The following is a 16,317-nucleotide window of genomic DNA, read 5'->3' on the forward strand; positions in this document are numbered from 1 at the left end:
ATGTTCTTATGTCTAGTTCCACAGGTAATTGTTTTTTGAACATGTTACCACCCTGCTGCAGAGACTGGAGCTTCAAGGGTCTCATTCTACATCAAGCACAGATGACCAGAAGACACTCTCAACAGTCCAGTAACCTGTTGGCCATGATGGCCTGTTGGCCTTCACCATCTTGGCCTGAGCTGGTATTTGAATCCAGAATTCTGACCCAGATGCACTGTGCCACAAGGCCTCCCATATTTTCTGTACAAGGCAGCCAAATCTCTACGAACACAAACAAAACAGTTGCTTGCCGTTTAAAAATATTCTGTTCCTTCTACTCCTCCTTTCAAACAAATAACTTCACATTTCCCCATGTCAGACACCATCTGTCAGCTTCTTGCTAAATCAGTTAGTGTGTAAATCCCATCAAGCCTCTCGGTATTCTCACGTGACTTTCTCACTTAATTTCACAGCATCAGTAAATTTGGAAATATTAGACTTGACCCTTCCTTCTAATTCAATAAAATATATTTACAAATAGCTAAAATCCCCAGGTGTGGTCCACTTAGCACCCAAATAACAGTCTGCCAATCTGAAAATTATTCATCAGTTACTAGTCTGTTTTATGGCCTTCATCACAAATTATATCTATGTTAATAAATTCATCCCAATTCAATAAGCCCGTATCTTAGGAAATGAATTTCTGAAGTGTGTCCAGGAGAGTTCCCTACAGCAATATGTCCTGGATGCAACAATGGGACAAGCAATATTGGAATTAGTAATGAGTAATGAGCCAGATTTAATTAGTAACCTAATTTACCAAATATTGATCACAGCACGAGGGAATTCAATGTAGAGCTTGAAAGCAAAAAACATGAATCAGCTACTAGAGGTTTAGATTTAGGTAAGGCACCGTTAACAAGATGAGGTAGAGACTGTCCACAGTAAACTTGGAAAATCTGTTAATGCATAAAATAACAGTGGAGGATGGTTAAAGAAAAATTTACATGATATAAAACCAGAATACATTGAACATTTTTTGTTAATCAGGGAGAGCCAGCATGGATTCATGACAGGTAGTTCATGCCTGACAAAGTTCATTGAATTTTTTTGAAGATATGAGTAGACCGGGGATGTCATGGATGTTGTTTATCTGGACTTCCAAAAGGCATCTGATAAAGTCCCACATAAGAAACTGTTAACTAAGTGAGAAACCCAGGGAACTAACAGCAAATTACTGATGTGGCTAGAAGTTGGCTGAGTGACAGACAACAGAAAGTAGGGGTAATGAGTAGGTACACAAATTGGCAATTTGTGAACAGTGGTGTCCCACAGGATCAATATTAGGGCCTCAATTATTCATATTATTTGCTAACAACTTGGATAATTGCATTAAAAAGTCATATATCCGAATTTGCTAATGACACAAAGTTGAGCAGCATTGCAGACAATGTGATTATAAAATAAATTTATAAAGGGATATTGATAGACTAAGCGAATGGGTAAAACAGCAGCAGAATGGAGTTCAATGCAAGCAAGTATGATGTTATCCATTTTGGACTAAAAAGCAGATCAAGGTACTTTTTAGGTTATATGAAGTTAGATATACTGGATATCAAAATTTACTTGGGGTTCAGGTGCATAGATCTTTAAAATATCATGAGCAGGCACAGAAAATAATCTAAAATAGCTAATGGAATGCTGGTGTTTATATCGAAAGGACTTTGAATACAAAAATACAGAAGTTATGCTGCAGTAATATAAAACTCTGGCTCGACTCCACTTGCAGTACTGTGAAGAGATCTGGGCACTACAACATAGGTAGGATACATTGGCCTTGGAGGGAATACAACATAGGTTTACAAGGATTTCAGGAGTTATGAGAAGAGATCATTCAAATTGGGTCTGTTTTCTCTAGAAGTTAGAAGGCTAAGGGCTGAAGTCTTCAAAATCTTAACAGGAAAAGACAGGGCAGATAAAGATAAACTATTTCCACTAGCTGGGGATTCTAGGTCTAGGGGCAGAGTCTGAGAATTAGGGCCACATCATTCAGGAGAAATGTTAAAAAGCATTTTACAGACAAATGGTGGTACATGTTTAGAACTCTCTTCCACAAATGGCAGTGGATGCTGGATTAGTTGTTAGTTTTAAATGTGAGATAGATAAATGTTTGTAAGCAGAAGATATGAAGGGATATGGGCCAAAGGCAGGTATATGGAGTTGGGCCACAATCTCAATGAATAGTGGAATAGGATTATGGGGCTGTTTGGGCCTACTCCTGTTCCTATGTTTCGATAACTCACAACTCCAGTGCTGCCACTGAAGGGTTTTTCCTTCTGATCGCTGGGATGACCTGGTCAGGTTACATTATAGAAAAAATGCACTCCAACATTTCAAGGGCATCTCTTTTCCCCCTTGCAGCCTTAGCAGCAGCTATGATGTGGAGGTGCTAGTATTGGACTGGGGTGGACAAGGTTAAAAATCACACAACATCAAGTAATAGTCCAGCAGGTTTATTTGAAAGTACATACTTTCGGAGCTGTGTCTTCCGATCCTGCACCACTAGCTACCAGATGAAGAAGCAGCGTTCCGAAAGATGGTACTTTTAAATAAACCTGTGCCTCTATTAGCAACAATGCTAAACTGCTGACCCTCCAGGTGGATCTGCCAGTTTAAAGAGCTGGGCTGTTGTTCCAGTGAACCGAAAGCCTAGCAATTTTAAAAGGCCCTCTGTAGTACCACAGTTCCCCAGTGTTGGTTGAGGTCTCAGCAGCAGGACCTATGGGAGGCCACTGAAATTCCAGCCTTTGTGTCCTTGTCATAATTTGCTTCTCCAACTATCTTTGCGTGGTCATCAAATGTGGCTGTAGTACACTCAGTCTCTTCATCTAACTCATTCAAATAGATTGCAAACAGTTAAAGCCTCAACTCTGCTCCCTAAGGCACTCCACTAGTTAGTGTGCCAACTGGAAACTGAACCCATTGACATAAAAACATGCAGATAAATTAAGGGCAAGAGTAGGCATTCAGCCCCTTGAGACCGTTCTACCCTTCACCAATTCTGTTACTTGGATATTAGCCAGTCCTCTTTAATATATTATCGCCAATACATGTGCATTTATCTTGTGCACCAGTCTTTTATGTGCCACCTTATTGGATACATTTAAATATACTAGAGCTACTGGTATTCCTTTATCAATCCTGCTCATTATGTCAAGAAAGAACTCAGATAGAATTGTATTTCCCTGTTATGGAATCAAGTTGACTCATTCAAGATTTGAGGCCTAAGATGAGTGGGTGGAGTTCAGATACAAATGAGCCACAAACTCATCAAATAGTGTAGACCATAAGGCCATACAAAACAGGAACAGGAGGAGACTGTTTGGCCCTGCACTGCCATTCAAAAGGATCAGAGCTGACATTCTTCACATCCACATTTCCTGCCCTTTGAATTCATAATCTTTGAATTCCCGACTGATCAAGAATCTATCCCAGTCTTAAATATACATTCAAACTGTGCCCCGCTAGCCCTCTGTGACCAGGAGTTCCAAAGACTCTCAACCCTTAGAGAAAGAAATTCCTCCCTGTCTCAGTCTGGAATTGATGTCTCTTTATTCTGAGACTATGCCCTCTGATGTACACTCTCCTATGAGAGGAAATATGCCCTCAGCATTTACCTTACCAAGCTCCTTAAGACACCTCTCATTCTTCTAAATTCCAATGAATATTGCCTCAGTCTGTACCTTTGCTCATAAGAAAATCCCTCCCATACAAGGGATCATCCTAGTGAACTTTCTCTGAAATGATACATTTCCTTAAATAAGGGGACTGAAACTGCTCACAGTTCTCCAGACATGGTCTCACCTGCACTGTGTACAGTTGCAGTAAGACTTCCCTACTCTTTATATTCCAACCCCCTTGAAATAAGGCACGTTCCATTAGCCTTCCTGATTACCTGCTGCATCTGTGTGCTGGTTTTCTGTGTTTCATGCATAAGTACCCCCAAGTCCCTTTGTGTTGCAGCTTTGTGCAGTTTCTCTCCATTCAAATAACATTCTGCTCTTTAGGTCTCCCTTCCAAAATGAACAATTTTGCATTTTCCTACATTATACTTCATTTGCCAATTTTTTTGCCCACTTACTTAACCTATCAATATCTCAGTAAACTTTGTGTATCCCTCTCATAACCAGTTTTTCCACCCATTTTGGTGTTGCCCGCAAATTTGGTTACAGTATATTCACTTCTTTCCTCCAAGTCATTAATATAATCTTGTAAACAGTTGTGCTCCCAGCATTTGCCACTTGTTTCATACTGTTATGTACTGTGTGTTGTTAGTAAAACCATTTTAGAACAATGTCAAATTACATACATTGAAAACTGTGTTTTACACTCGAATGCTTATGAATCAATTTGGCTTGAGATCAGTACTCATTCATGCACCTCCAATGTGATCAGGTGTACACATGAATCAGTTTCTGCCAATCTGCTACCTGGGGAACTCCACAGGTCACAGGTCACCAATCCGCGAAAGGACCCTTAATCTCCATTCACTGTTTCCAGTCCATGAGTCAGTTCTCTATCTATGTCAATATACTAGCTCTCACACCATGGGGTCTTATTTCGTGACTTAACCTTTTGTGAGGTACCTTGTCAAACACCTTCTGGAAGTTCAAATACGGCACATCTAGTGGTTCCCCACTATTCGATCTGGTTGAGACTTCAGGAAACTTTAACAAATTTGTCCAATATGATTTCCCTTTCATGAAGACACGCTGACTGCTTGATTAGATTATGATCTTCCAAATGTTCTGCTTTTACTTCCTTAATAATTGATTCCAATACTTTTCCTGCAATAGATGTAAGGCTAATTGACATTTTGCCTCCCTCTGTTCTTGAATAGGGGTGAGTTTTGAGATTTGTAGCTCTGGTTGAGGTTCTGGATGTAAGTTTGCTCGCTGAGCTGGAAGGTTTATTTCCAGATGTTTCATCACCATACTAGGTAACATCTTCAGTGGGCCTCCGAGCGAAGCGCTGCTGATGATTCCTGCTTTCTATTTATATGTTTGGCTTTCTTTGGGTTGGTGATGCCATTTCCTGTTCTTTTTCTCAGGGGGTGGTAGATGGGGTCTAACTTGATGTGTTTGTTGATAGAGTTCTGATTGGAATGCCATGCTTCTAAGAATAGGGGTGTCATATTAGCAATTTTCCAGTCCACTAGAAATTCTCCAGAATCCAACGATTTTTGAAAATTGCAAGCCATTGCACCCACTATTTCTGTAGCTATCTCTTTTAGGATCCCAGGGTGCAAATGATCAGGGCCAGGTAACTGATCAGCCTTTGCCCTATTAGTTTGATGGTGACCGTACTTAATTTCTCTCCCTTTATTTTTTAGTATTAATGGAACTGTAACAGGCTCCAGGGCAGCAGGGTGGCTCAGTGGTTAGCACTGCTGCCTCAGAGCAACAGGAACCCAGGTTCGATTTCCACCAAAATTGTCCAGAGTGTTAGGTGTATTAGTCAGGCATAAATCGAGGGTAGGGGAATGGGTTTGGCTAGGTTACTCTTCAGAGGATCAGTGTGGACATGTTGGGCTGAAGGGACTGTTTCCATCTAATCTAAAAAAAAGGGTCCAATAATCCAATGCATTCCAAATCCTAAAAGCATCTTAAAGAGCCAAGACGGTACTTCTGAAGTGTACTCCAATATGAGTCCAAGTGTAGTCCAAGTGTAGGCAGGTTTACCACCCAGATTGTGCACAGCAAGACCTTCCAAGCAACATGAAGACAAATGGTCAATTCAGGTGATGTTGTTTGTAAAGGGAGCTTCACTTCACGGGTCAAAGGAGAATACTGATCATCCCACAGCCACCTGGAGACTTGTCTTTAGGGATCAATTACTGAGAAAATAAACTGCCTTGAACTGAAGGCTTCATAACAGTTGCCTGGGAACTGTGCATTAACTTGCATAACACATTCCTAATGGTTGCAAATAAATTAAATATTACAGAATACAATCCTTTCTGCAAAGAAATGGTCAGGACAAGGTATACACAAGTCAAACTATGCAATCTCTTTATGCTTGCATCTCTGGCAAAATTAATCCATTCAATAAAAAATATCTAGCCTTTTTAAACTGCCTATTTTCAATTGTGAAGGAGATTAGATTGTTTGTTTAGGCCGACAGTGCACTTGCCACTTGTTTTGCACTGTTATGTACTATGGATTAACTAATGTGTTGTTACTAAAAGCACTTTAGAATGATGTCAAATGACAGACATTAAAAACTGTGTTTTACAGTCAAGTGCTTATGAATCAATTTGGCTCAAGATCAGTACGCATTTGTGCACCTCATTGTGATCAGGTGTATGTATGGATCAGTGGCTGCCAATCTGCTGCAGCCTGAGATGCTTTGCATCCCTTCAATGATCCACCATTCTTCCAAAACACAGGCAAGTGGGGAAAAATCCTTTCACATTTCAAATATCTGAAACAACAAAGTAACTGGTCCAATAGTTATCAAAAATACTTGCTGAACGTAACAGAATAAAGCATTAACTAATTTAATTAAAATTCAACTTCCAGTCATCACCAAAGCTCATTTGAACCTTAATCCTCAGAACATGACCTTGGTCTTTAAATTAATAGTCTAGTGATAATACCACCAGGCCATCACCTCCATGGGCCTTTATAGCAACAAGGCCCAGGCTTGCTGTGAGTATTCAAATGCAGGATTACCATTGTCGGCTTGAACGTCCAAAGATCTGGGGGTTACATACAAGGTTGATTTGGTGGGGTGGTAGTGTTGTGGGGGGGTGGGGGGGGGGGGGGGGAAGAAGGGGGGGAAGCTCTGGAGTGTACTGACATAAGATGGGGATTGGGGTGGGGGGTTGGCTAGTGTTTGTGTGCGTGGTGGTGTTCCTGCTGAGTGCCTTCTGACCACCTTATCTCCCAATGGGGAAGGGGCACTCGGTGTGAGGTCAAAGTCCTTCGTCCCCTGCTGCCTTACCATTAAGTGCTGATAACCAATGGAGACAGCAATAGAATGCAGATCTATACACATATCTAACAGAGTGTGTGTGCTGGACCTGGTTCTCCATGGTGGTTACCAAACTGCCATTGGAGATAGCATTGGCCGACTTAGCAAATCTTTGATCCAGTTCCTCAAGTGTCACTGCTACTGCTCTGCTCTGTCAGCTCTTGTATTTTGACTAAGTTATTCATGAGCAACACCATGAGGTCCTCTCCTGCCTTAGCCCTGTCCAGGTGCCTGGTCTCCAGCAGTCCTCCAAGTGCCAGCAACCTGAACCATTTCTTCCTTGGCAAGCTGCAGACATGCCAAAGATGTGCTCACCAGAATGTGCTCTAGCTAAAGCACACTGAAATGTCATTATCTGAGCTGGTGGAGGAGCCAGAACACAGCGAAGGTCAGTGCTTCCCCTGAAGAATTTGTGAATACTTCCTTAGGAGTGGAGGAAGATATGTTGGCTTGAGGGGCTGTTCTCTTGAGGCTGGACAATGAACAGATTCCACAGGTGCCTGCAGAAGACAAAACAGGGAATGAGTGGTGAAATAGGGGAAGAAGATTGGGCTTGTTAAAAATACATTCACAGTTCACAATGAATCTTACTTGATTGCAGGTCTCGGTATTCTTGCAGTCTCCTTCCTCTCCCATGAGCTCAAGGATCCTCTCCTTGAATGAGCAGAGGAGACAAATGTTGGACATCGTGCCCCCCACTTTGGGTCTTTCAGCCATATCGTGGGCTGTTTTCTCCTGCAATGAGACAAACAGGGGCTGACTGAGATGAACTGGACACACAAAGCTGCTTGTGTTGGTGCAGGCAGGTGAAAGGTGGGGAGGTGTCCTGAATGAGTTAGTAGGAAGTGCAGGATTAGTATCTGGGGAAAAAATGTGGATGACAGCCATTGAGGAAAAGTACCACACACAATGGAGGAAGTGGTAAATGAGTGTGCAGCAGCGGAATTAGACTGAGAGTGAAGTAGCAAAGAGGAGGTGGTAATATTTACCCTTGTGGAGCACAAAAGGTCATTAACTCCTTCCTACACAAGGTGTTCCTCCAGATCAGGACATCACGCAGAACCAGGTGGCAACTTCAGACCAGACCCCGTCTGGTGGTATGGTCTATTCTGGCCATCTCAAGGAAAGGAGGATGGCCCTCCTCTCCACCATCCCATCCAGCAGATTCTCCAGGTCTCCATCAGCAAAGTCGAGGTGGCAACTTGCCTCTGACATCATCTCTGGCACAATTCTTCACACTCTGGAACTGTGAAAGGCACTTCCTGGCTTGCAGTGTACACAATTGAGAGTGTGGTGCTAGAAAAGCACAGCAGGTCAGGCAGCATCCGAAGAGCAGAAGAATCGACATTTTGGGCATAAGCCCTTGATCAGTGTGCACAAAGTTTAAATACGGCATTGGCAGCAATAAATCCAGAAGACCTGGCAGCATTAATGCTGGTGAGTGCAAGGTAACGAGACAATGACAGCATAGGGTTGTGGTGCATTCTTAACAAGGTGAGCAGAGTAAAATTTCATGAAATAACTCATTGGAGCTCATGAGTAGAAGCCATCCATTAAATTCCCTGAAATTGACACTTGGCCAATTTTTGGTAAAATTCACCTCAATGAGCCAGTGAGGTCAATCTGTACTGTTACATTTCTGAATCTATGAACAATATTTTAACAGGAATACCAAAAAAATTACATAAAGAAAGTGAAAATCTCATTGAGGCTTACTGAACAATCATGGACTGTTAACCTGGCATGTTTTACAGGCACCAAATAACGTAGCAAAGGTAAAGCTGGTAGATGTTTACATAAGCAATGGTAAATTTCCTTCAGGGCACTCTGTGGCTGACCTTTACTTTAAGCCCAATTTTTGGAAAGATTCACTCTAAAATCTCAATTTTAAAACCTTATTGTGAACTTTACCTGATCAATGAATGCCAGATGCCGCTGAATAGTTGATTCGTATTGTTCCTTCTGCATTTTTATCCGTTGACACATTTCCTTTTCAGCTTCCTTCATGTGATGCATAGTCAATTCTTTTTGCTGAGCCTAAAAAGAAAAGTCTGATAAGAAAATGTAAACTTCTGTGCTTTGTTTTTTCAAGGAACTGTACAACCAAACAGAAACTGTTTACACTTTGTCCCATTTATCTCACTATGTAAATCAAATCAGTCTTACTGAAGGTACTGTACAACTTGGCTGACTCAACACTAAGTTCAGAACAAGCGAGTGGAATTTTACATGGAGGCAGAAAGCCACTCACCATCAGCTTAAAGATACGGGTGAGCCTTCAGGGAATGGAAAGCATGACTTGATGTTCCAATCAGTGGATCTTTATTTGGCTCAGCCAAGACCTCTGCCCCATTGGGAAGCTAGCCCCTGCTCTGAGAGCTGCCAGCCACTCTTTCTAGTCCCAGCAATGCCAACAGGAGCTGGCAGACACTGCTGAGAGCTGCATGTGTTCCTCAACAACAATCACTGTTGCTGGATTAAAAGGAGAGGATTTCACCAGAACCTAGCTGGCAAGTACACTGTCCCCGACTAATAGCCTCCAACAAGAGGGACAGGGTATACCCTAGTCACCCCCACCCTTCAACCAATGATAAATTATCAATGGTGGCAGGAGGCCTTAAGTAGCCACTAAAGAGTAAATTTGATTCCATTGCCTAACAAAGAATCCATTTACCTCTGCCTTAAAAGTATTCAAGGACCCCACTGCCTTCTCAGCCAGAGAGTTCCAGAGTTACACAACTCACAGAAAAAAGTTCTTCACATCTCAGTCCTAAAAGAGAACCTCTAATTTTAAAATAGTGCCCCGAGTTCTGCATATGATGAAATACCACTCCACATCCAGTTTTTCAAGACCATTCGGGATTTTTTTTTCCATTCATAGAACATAGAGTATAGAACGTAACAGCGCAGTACAGGCCCTTCAGCCCTCGACGTTGCACCACCCTGTGAAACCAATCTGAGCCTACACTATTCCATTCTCGTCCATATGCCTAACCAATGACCATTTAAATACCCTTAAAGTTGACGAGTCTACAACTGTTGCAGGCAGGGCGTTCCACGCCCCTACTCGTCTCTGAGTGAAGAAACTACCTCTGACATCTGTCCTTTATCTATCACCCATCAAGTTGAAGCTAAGCCCCCCCCATGCTAACCATCACCACCTGAGAAAAAAGGCTCTCACTGTCCACCCGATCTAACCCTCTGATTATCTGTTTGATTATCTCTCAAGTCATCTCTCAACCTTCTTCTCTCTGACAAAAACAGCCTCAAGTCCCTCAACCTTTCCTCATCAGACATTCCCTTCATGCCAAACAACATCCGAGTAAATCTCCACTGAACCCTTTCCAAAGCTTCTACATCCTTCCTATAATGCGGTGACCAGAACTGGATGCAGTACTCCAAGTGCGGCCACACCAGAGTTTTGTACGGCTGCAGCAGAACCTCATGGTTCTGAAACTCTATCTCTCTACTAATAAAAGCAAACAAATCATATGCCTTCTTAACAGCCCTATCAATCTGGGTGGCAACTTTGAGAGATCTATGTACATGGACACAGAGATCTCTCTGCTCACCTTCACGATCAAGAATCCTAGCATTCACCTAGTACTCTGCATTCCTGTTACTCCTTCCAAAGTACATCACCTCACACTTTTCTGTATTAAACTCCATTTGCCACCTCTCAGCCCAGCTCTGCAGCTTATCTATGTCCCTCTGTAAACTACAACATCCTTCGGCACTTTCCACAACTCCACCAACCTGAGTGTCGTCCGCAAATGTACAAACCCGTTCTTCTACGCCCTCATCTAGGTCGTTAATAAAAATGACAAACAGCAGTGGACCGAAAACAGATCCTTGCAGTACCCCACTGGGAACTGAATTCCAGGATGAACATTTCCCATCAACCACCACCCTCTGTCTTCTTTCAGCTCGCCAATTTCTGATCCAAACCACTAAATCACCCGCAATCCCATGCCTCTGTATTTTGTGCAGCAGCCTACCATGGAGAACCTTATCAAACAGCTTATTGAAATCTATATACACCACATCAATGGCTTGACCTTCATCCACCTGTTTGGTCACCTTCTCAAAGAACTCAATGAGGTTTGTGAGGCACGACCTACCCTTCACAAAACTGTATTGACTATCCCTAATCAACTTATTCCTACTGAGATGATTGTAAATCCTGTCTCTTATAACCTTTTCCAACACTTTACCCAGAACTGAAGTAAGGCTCAGTGGTCTATTATTATCGGGGTTGTCTCTACTCCCCTTCTTGAACAAGGGAACAACATTTGCTAAACCTCTAGTCTTCTGGTACTATTCCTGTGGTCAATGACAACATAAAGCTCAAAGCCAAAGGCTCGGCAATCTTCCCCCAGCTTCCCAGAGAATCCTAGGATAAATCCCATCCACTGAATTTAAATTCAACCAGCAACTACAGTCCTGTATTTCCAGAGGATTAGCCTGCGCTTCTAGATTACACTCCAGTGACGTTAATGCCATTTCCCCTGGCTCTCATTATCATCAAATACAGCGTCACTGCAAAGTTGAAAAAAAACCCATGAGAAATACAACAATGGGTAGGCCACGTGGTTCCTTGAGCTTGCTCCTCCATCAAAACAAGGGTCATTGTTGATCTGATTATGCCTTTAACTCTCCTTTCCTACTTGTGCCCCTTCAAACCCAATAACATTTGACCCCCTTGGATATATTCAAAAACTCAGCCTCGACTGCTCCCTTGGGTAGTGAATCCCGAGAACCCCAAAGGAGAACTAATTCCTCCTCATCACCACCTTAGTATTCAAATTGCGCTCCTTAGTTATAGATTGCCACACAAAATAAAACTTCCAGTGTTCATCCTAAGCCCACATAGAATCATATATGTTTCAATAAATCGATCCCTTCACCCCAGGAATTAACCTGGTGTATTAAGATGATACCAGAACATTGAGGTTATACTTATTAGGAAATACTGCAAGAGGCTTAAAACCCCATCCTCTGTTGAACACGAGACTGAGGAGTAATGTGATCAGACTTTTTATAATTATGAAAGCATCTGGTAGGGTAAAAATGAAAGGATGTTCCCATCTGAAGCCAAGCGCAGAACTGGGTGCCTTAAATACAATATAGTCACGAATGAATTGATTAGGGAATTCAGGAAAAACGCCTTTATCTGGAGAGTGGTGGCAGTGTGGAATTTTCAACCACAGGAAGTAATTAGCACAAACAGCATGGATAGATTTATAGAGAAGCCAGATAAACATATGAGGGAGAAAAAAGCAGAATAGATATGCTGGTAAGGATGAAGAGTTGAAGAAGGGTTATATGTGATATAAACAATAGCATAGAAAAATTGCTCCAAACAGATTATAATTCATGCTATAGGTACTTTGTAATTGTTTGTGAATATTCCAACCACTCCCAAATTTAATCAGCTATTTTTAAATTATTTGCAGAAAGATTTTACTGGAATAAATGATATGGCAGGCCAAGGAGGAAAGATAAAATCCACTTTCCTGATGTTTTCATTAGCACGGAATGTTTGACTGCAAAGGACTACAACATTCAGCTTGTTGCACACAACAAAGTCGTAAGTAAAAATAAAGATGTGGCATTCTGGCTACTCATTGCCGTAATGTTGATTGGGTAAATCCCAGCCCTCACAGTTTGCCCAGTTTGGAAATATTCAGATAGTACTGGTGGCACCATCTGCACTGTGTAAACAATTAGTAGCAGATAGGTATTAAAACACTGACGAGATTCGACAATGCATTGCATTTACATTTCACGCAATATCAAAGGGAAGTGCTGTTAGATTACCTCCTCTGAAGGGTTTCCCTATTCTTTAGTCTGCAGTCAAGTAAAACCTTTCAAGTTTATTTCAAGTTAAAGGCTAGGACGAATTCATTTGAGACTGCCTACATTAGCTTCAGTGCTCAACAGAAAGATTGTACAAATTTTCAATCCATCTGTTATCAGCAGCCAAACTGCATTCTATCACCTTGTCCTCTGAAATTAAAATGAATATTAACCACAAATTGTGGGGATTGCTCCTGGTATTTACCAAAGCAGTCTGCAACATGACAATTGCACGTTTCTTTTCCTCAAATTCCAGTTTTAACCTGATCATTGAGCTTGTAACCTCAGTTGCCATGACTGAAGCTTGTTCCAGGTGAGACAATTCTTCTTCAGAAAGCAGAACCTGCAAACAGTATACAGCAAATTTTAATATAAGTGCAACATTGAAAGGGCTACATCACATGCTCAACGTGACCTACTGTTTTCAAATGACTTTAATTTCATGGTCAGAAGTCACACCTGACAAAGGAGCAGTGCTCTGAAAGCTTGTGATTTCAAATAAACCTGTTGGACTATAACCTGGTGTCGTGTGACTTCTGACTTTGTCCACCCCAGCCCAACACCTCCACATCATGGCTTTAATTGCCATGTAACAGTTGGCAGTCAGGCCAAGACGTAGTACTTGTTTCCATGCCTCATTTTTTTAAAAAATGTAGTCCAATTCAAGTCTATTTATGAGGGCACAGTGCACCTCCCAGGCTTCGATTGCCAATGTCCAATTCTCCTTCTTCCTTTACCAAAGGAAAAGTAAATGCCCTGCATACCTCTACAACTGACATGACTCACACCCATAACATAAACCCAATAAATCATACAGCGACTCTTTAGTCAAGTTAAGCATGTTGTGGTCAAGCTATTTTTGGCCTGCAGTTTACACAGTAGGTCCTCAGATTTCTTCACTAACATTGTTCTCTCACATGGACAGCCAGTATGTAATTTTCAATCTTACACAGATGATTTCACTAATGACAGAAAATACATAAATATCACATGGATCATGAAATAAACTCATTTGTGTTTTTCCTAAATTAAAGAACTTGCTTGCTATTGATTTTTGGGTTACATGAATTGAATTCAATCTAATTTAAATCAAAAGCAATTAGTCTGACTTACCTCTTTGGGAGCTGTTGAGGAACGAGACTTCGGTCTCTCCTGTTCAGACTTCTCCATCTCATCAAGGAAACTCATAATACTTTGTAGCTTTGCTTCAGAAAGCAGAGGGCTAGCAGTTGGCAGGCCTGAAGCCTGCTCAATTTGCCCCAGTTTCTCCAGATTATCTGCCGTCAAGGATGTGGAGTCACAATCCTGTTTATTAAGAGATAGCGTGTAGGACAAACTGTGCACTTCAAGTAAATTGTACTGGCTGTTAAAATGATAGCAATTAGTAACTTTGAGAATCAAACACTAATAGTTATGCAGTCAGAAGGGCACTAAGTGAACAAAATAGATATTACATCAATCCTTTGGAGATCCAGTGACAAGTCTTCATAGTTGTCTGATTCTCTACAGTCCCTCTGCCGTCCCACCTTAAAACCGTATTTTATATTAAAGCAGTTCGTAACCACACAAGCATGACACCCTCAACCAATCAAAGGCACAGTTTAAAATTTTAACACTATATTGACAGGCATCCAATGTGTTTCATCCAATTCTTTTCATGTTTCTACCACTGTGAAGCCTTATTAGCAACAATGAAACAATTTAAGATCGCAATGTGCCTATGAGCTACAGTGAAATTATATAAGATTACAATGTACCTTACAAGCCATGGTGAAACAATTTAAGATCAAAATGTGCTTTACAAGTAACAGTGGATTCATTCAAGACACAGTCCTTACCCTGAAAGCCAGAAAAACCAAATACGTTTTCAATTTGTTATTTATTTCTTTCTGTGTGAATTAATTCAAAGTGTCAAGTCTCTCAAAATGTAGCAGGACAGCGTGTTAGAGTCATGGTACCTGTTAATTATTATAGTTGGGGTATGTTATCTTTGGATAGTCTTCCTTTAAGAAGTGAGTCACATGAGTACTTGCGTGTCACACTGGTTAGTCATTAGCCAGGTTCATGGGCTTTTTCAAACTTGTCTTGAGTTTTCAGAGTACAACAGCTCAGAATAAAACCTTCCTTTTGGGTTACAGCAAACAATTATTTTGTATGTTCTTTAGTTCTGACTGGAGCTTAGTACCTGACCAGTACAGAATAATACCCACCAAGGTAATTTGAATCAATGCAAGGGCATAGAAAGCTGTGGTGTTGTTATTAAATATTGCTTCCCACATTCATTGGCTCAATTTTCTTGTATTCCCTTCATTCCAACATTCAAATTTGATTTGATTTGATTTGATTTATTTATTGACTCGTGTACCTAAGTACAGTGAAAAACTTTGTTTACGAGAAGTACGGGCAGATCATAGTAAGCAAGGACATACAGACCACAGGGTGAAATAAAAACTTGACAGGTTGTTGGTTATCGTCTCTCCTAGGAGCTTGATGCTCTCTGCCCTCTCTACTACAGCTCCACTGATATAGATGGGGATGTGTTCTCCCTTCTTTCTGAAGTCAATGATCAGTTCTTTAGCTTTGGCGATGTTGAGAAAGGTTGTTCTCATTGCACCACATCACCAAGCCATCACCATCTTCTTTCTGTATTCTGATTCGTCATTGTTAAGATATCCATCCTATGAAGGTGGTATCGTCAGCAAACCTGTAGACGGTGTTCATTCTGGTGATGTACAGACAGCACAGTAGGGGGCTTAGGACACGTCCTATGGGGGGTGGGAAGGGGGGGGGGGGTGCTGCAGTGTTGAGCATTATTGTGGAGGAGTTGCAATTGTCTATCCTCACTGATTGTGGTCTGTGGGGTCAAGAAGCTGAGGATCCAGTTGCAGAGGGTGAAACCGAGACCAATGTCTCAGAGTTTTGAGATCAGTCTGGAGAGGATAATGGTGTCAAAGGTGGAGCTGTCTTCAATGGGCAGGTGTGTGATGTAAGTATCTTCGTTGTCCAGATTTTCCTGGGATGACTGCAGGGTTAGGGAAATGGCATCTGCTGTGGACCTTTTAAGTCGGGAGGCAAATTGTTGGGGATCGAGGCAGACCGAGAGACTAAAGTTGATGTGGATTGTCCTGTAACATTCTACTGAAATTTACAGAACAGTAGTCTGCCTTCAGATTGAAGGCAAGAGGATAAATTGCATAGGTGAAATCAAATTTCAGAAAAGTGTACATATAATAAGGCATTAATAGGGATTTTAACTACCCAAATATTCGGGATAGTTTAGTATGCAAAGTAGGGAGGGAGCAAGATTCTTGAGTTGCCTCCAGGAGAAGTTTTTTTAGCCATCATTTAGAAAGTCCAATAAGGGAAGGGGCAGTTCTGGACTCCTAATATTCAGAAATAAGCATTGGTCGGTGTATCAGTAGAGGTGTATTTTGGAGGCAGTAA

The 16,317-nt window shown here is 41.5% G+C and overlaps 1 protein-coding gene and 1 long non-coding RNA gene across 3 annotated transcripts in view; both read right to left on the bottom strand.

Moving 5' to 3' along the window:
• Positions 1-16,317, bottom strand: part of cep131 (centrosomal protein 131) — a 134,705-nt gene that overhangs the window by 56,861 nt on the left and 61,527 nt on the right. For both annotated transcript variants that reach the window (XM_072558775.1, XM_072558774.1), the window contains 3 exons: positions 13,987-14,178; positions 13,079-13,216; positions 8,926-9,051 (listed from right to left, as the gene is read on the bottom strand). In XM_072558775.1, the coding sequence (XP_072414876.1) occupies positions 8,926-9,051; positions 13,079-13,216; positions 13,987-14,178 (456 nt within the window). The remainder of the gene's footprint in view (positions 1-8,925; positions 9,052-13,078; positions 13,217-13,986; positions 14,179-16,317) is intronic.
• Positions 6,832-8,916, bottom strand: LOC140464086 (uncharacterized). The gene is made up of 3 exons (XR_011954850.1): positions 8,004-8,916; positions 7,606-7,749; positions 6,832-7,514 (listed from the first exon to the last, which is right to left on the bottom strand). It is a non-coding gene; the product is annotated as an uncharacterized lncRNA (long non-coding RNA).

This window comes from Chiloscyllium punctatum, chromosome 39 (assembly GCF_047496795.1).
Source record: "Chiloscyllium punctatum isolate Juve2018m chromosome 39, sChiPun1.3, whole genome shotgun sequence".
NCBI classification, from domain to species: Eukaryota; Metazoa; Chordata; class Chondrichthyes; order Orectolobiformes; family Hemiscylliidae; genus Chiloscyllium; species Chiloscyllium punctatum.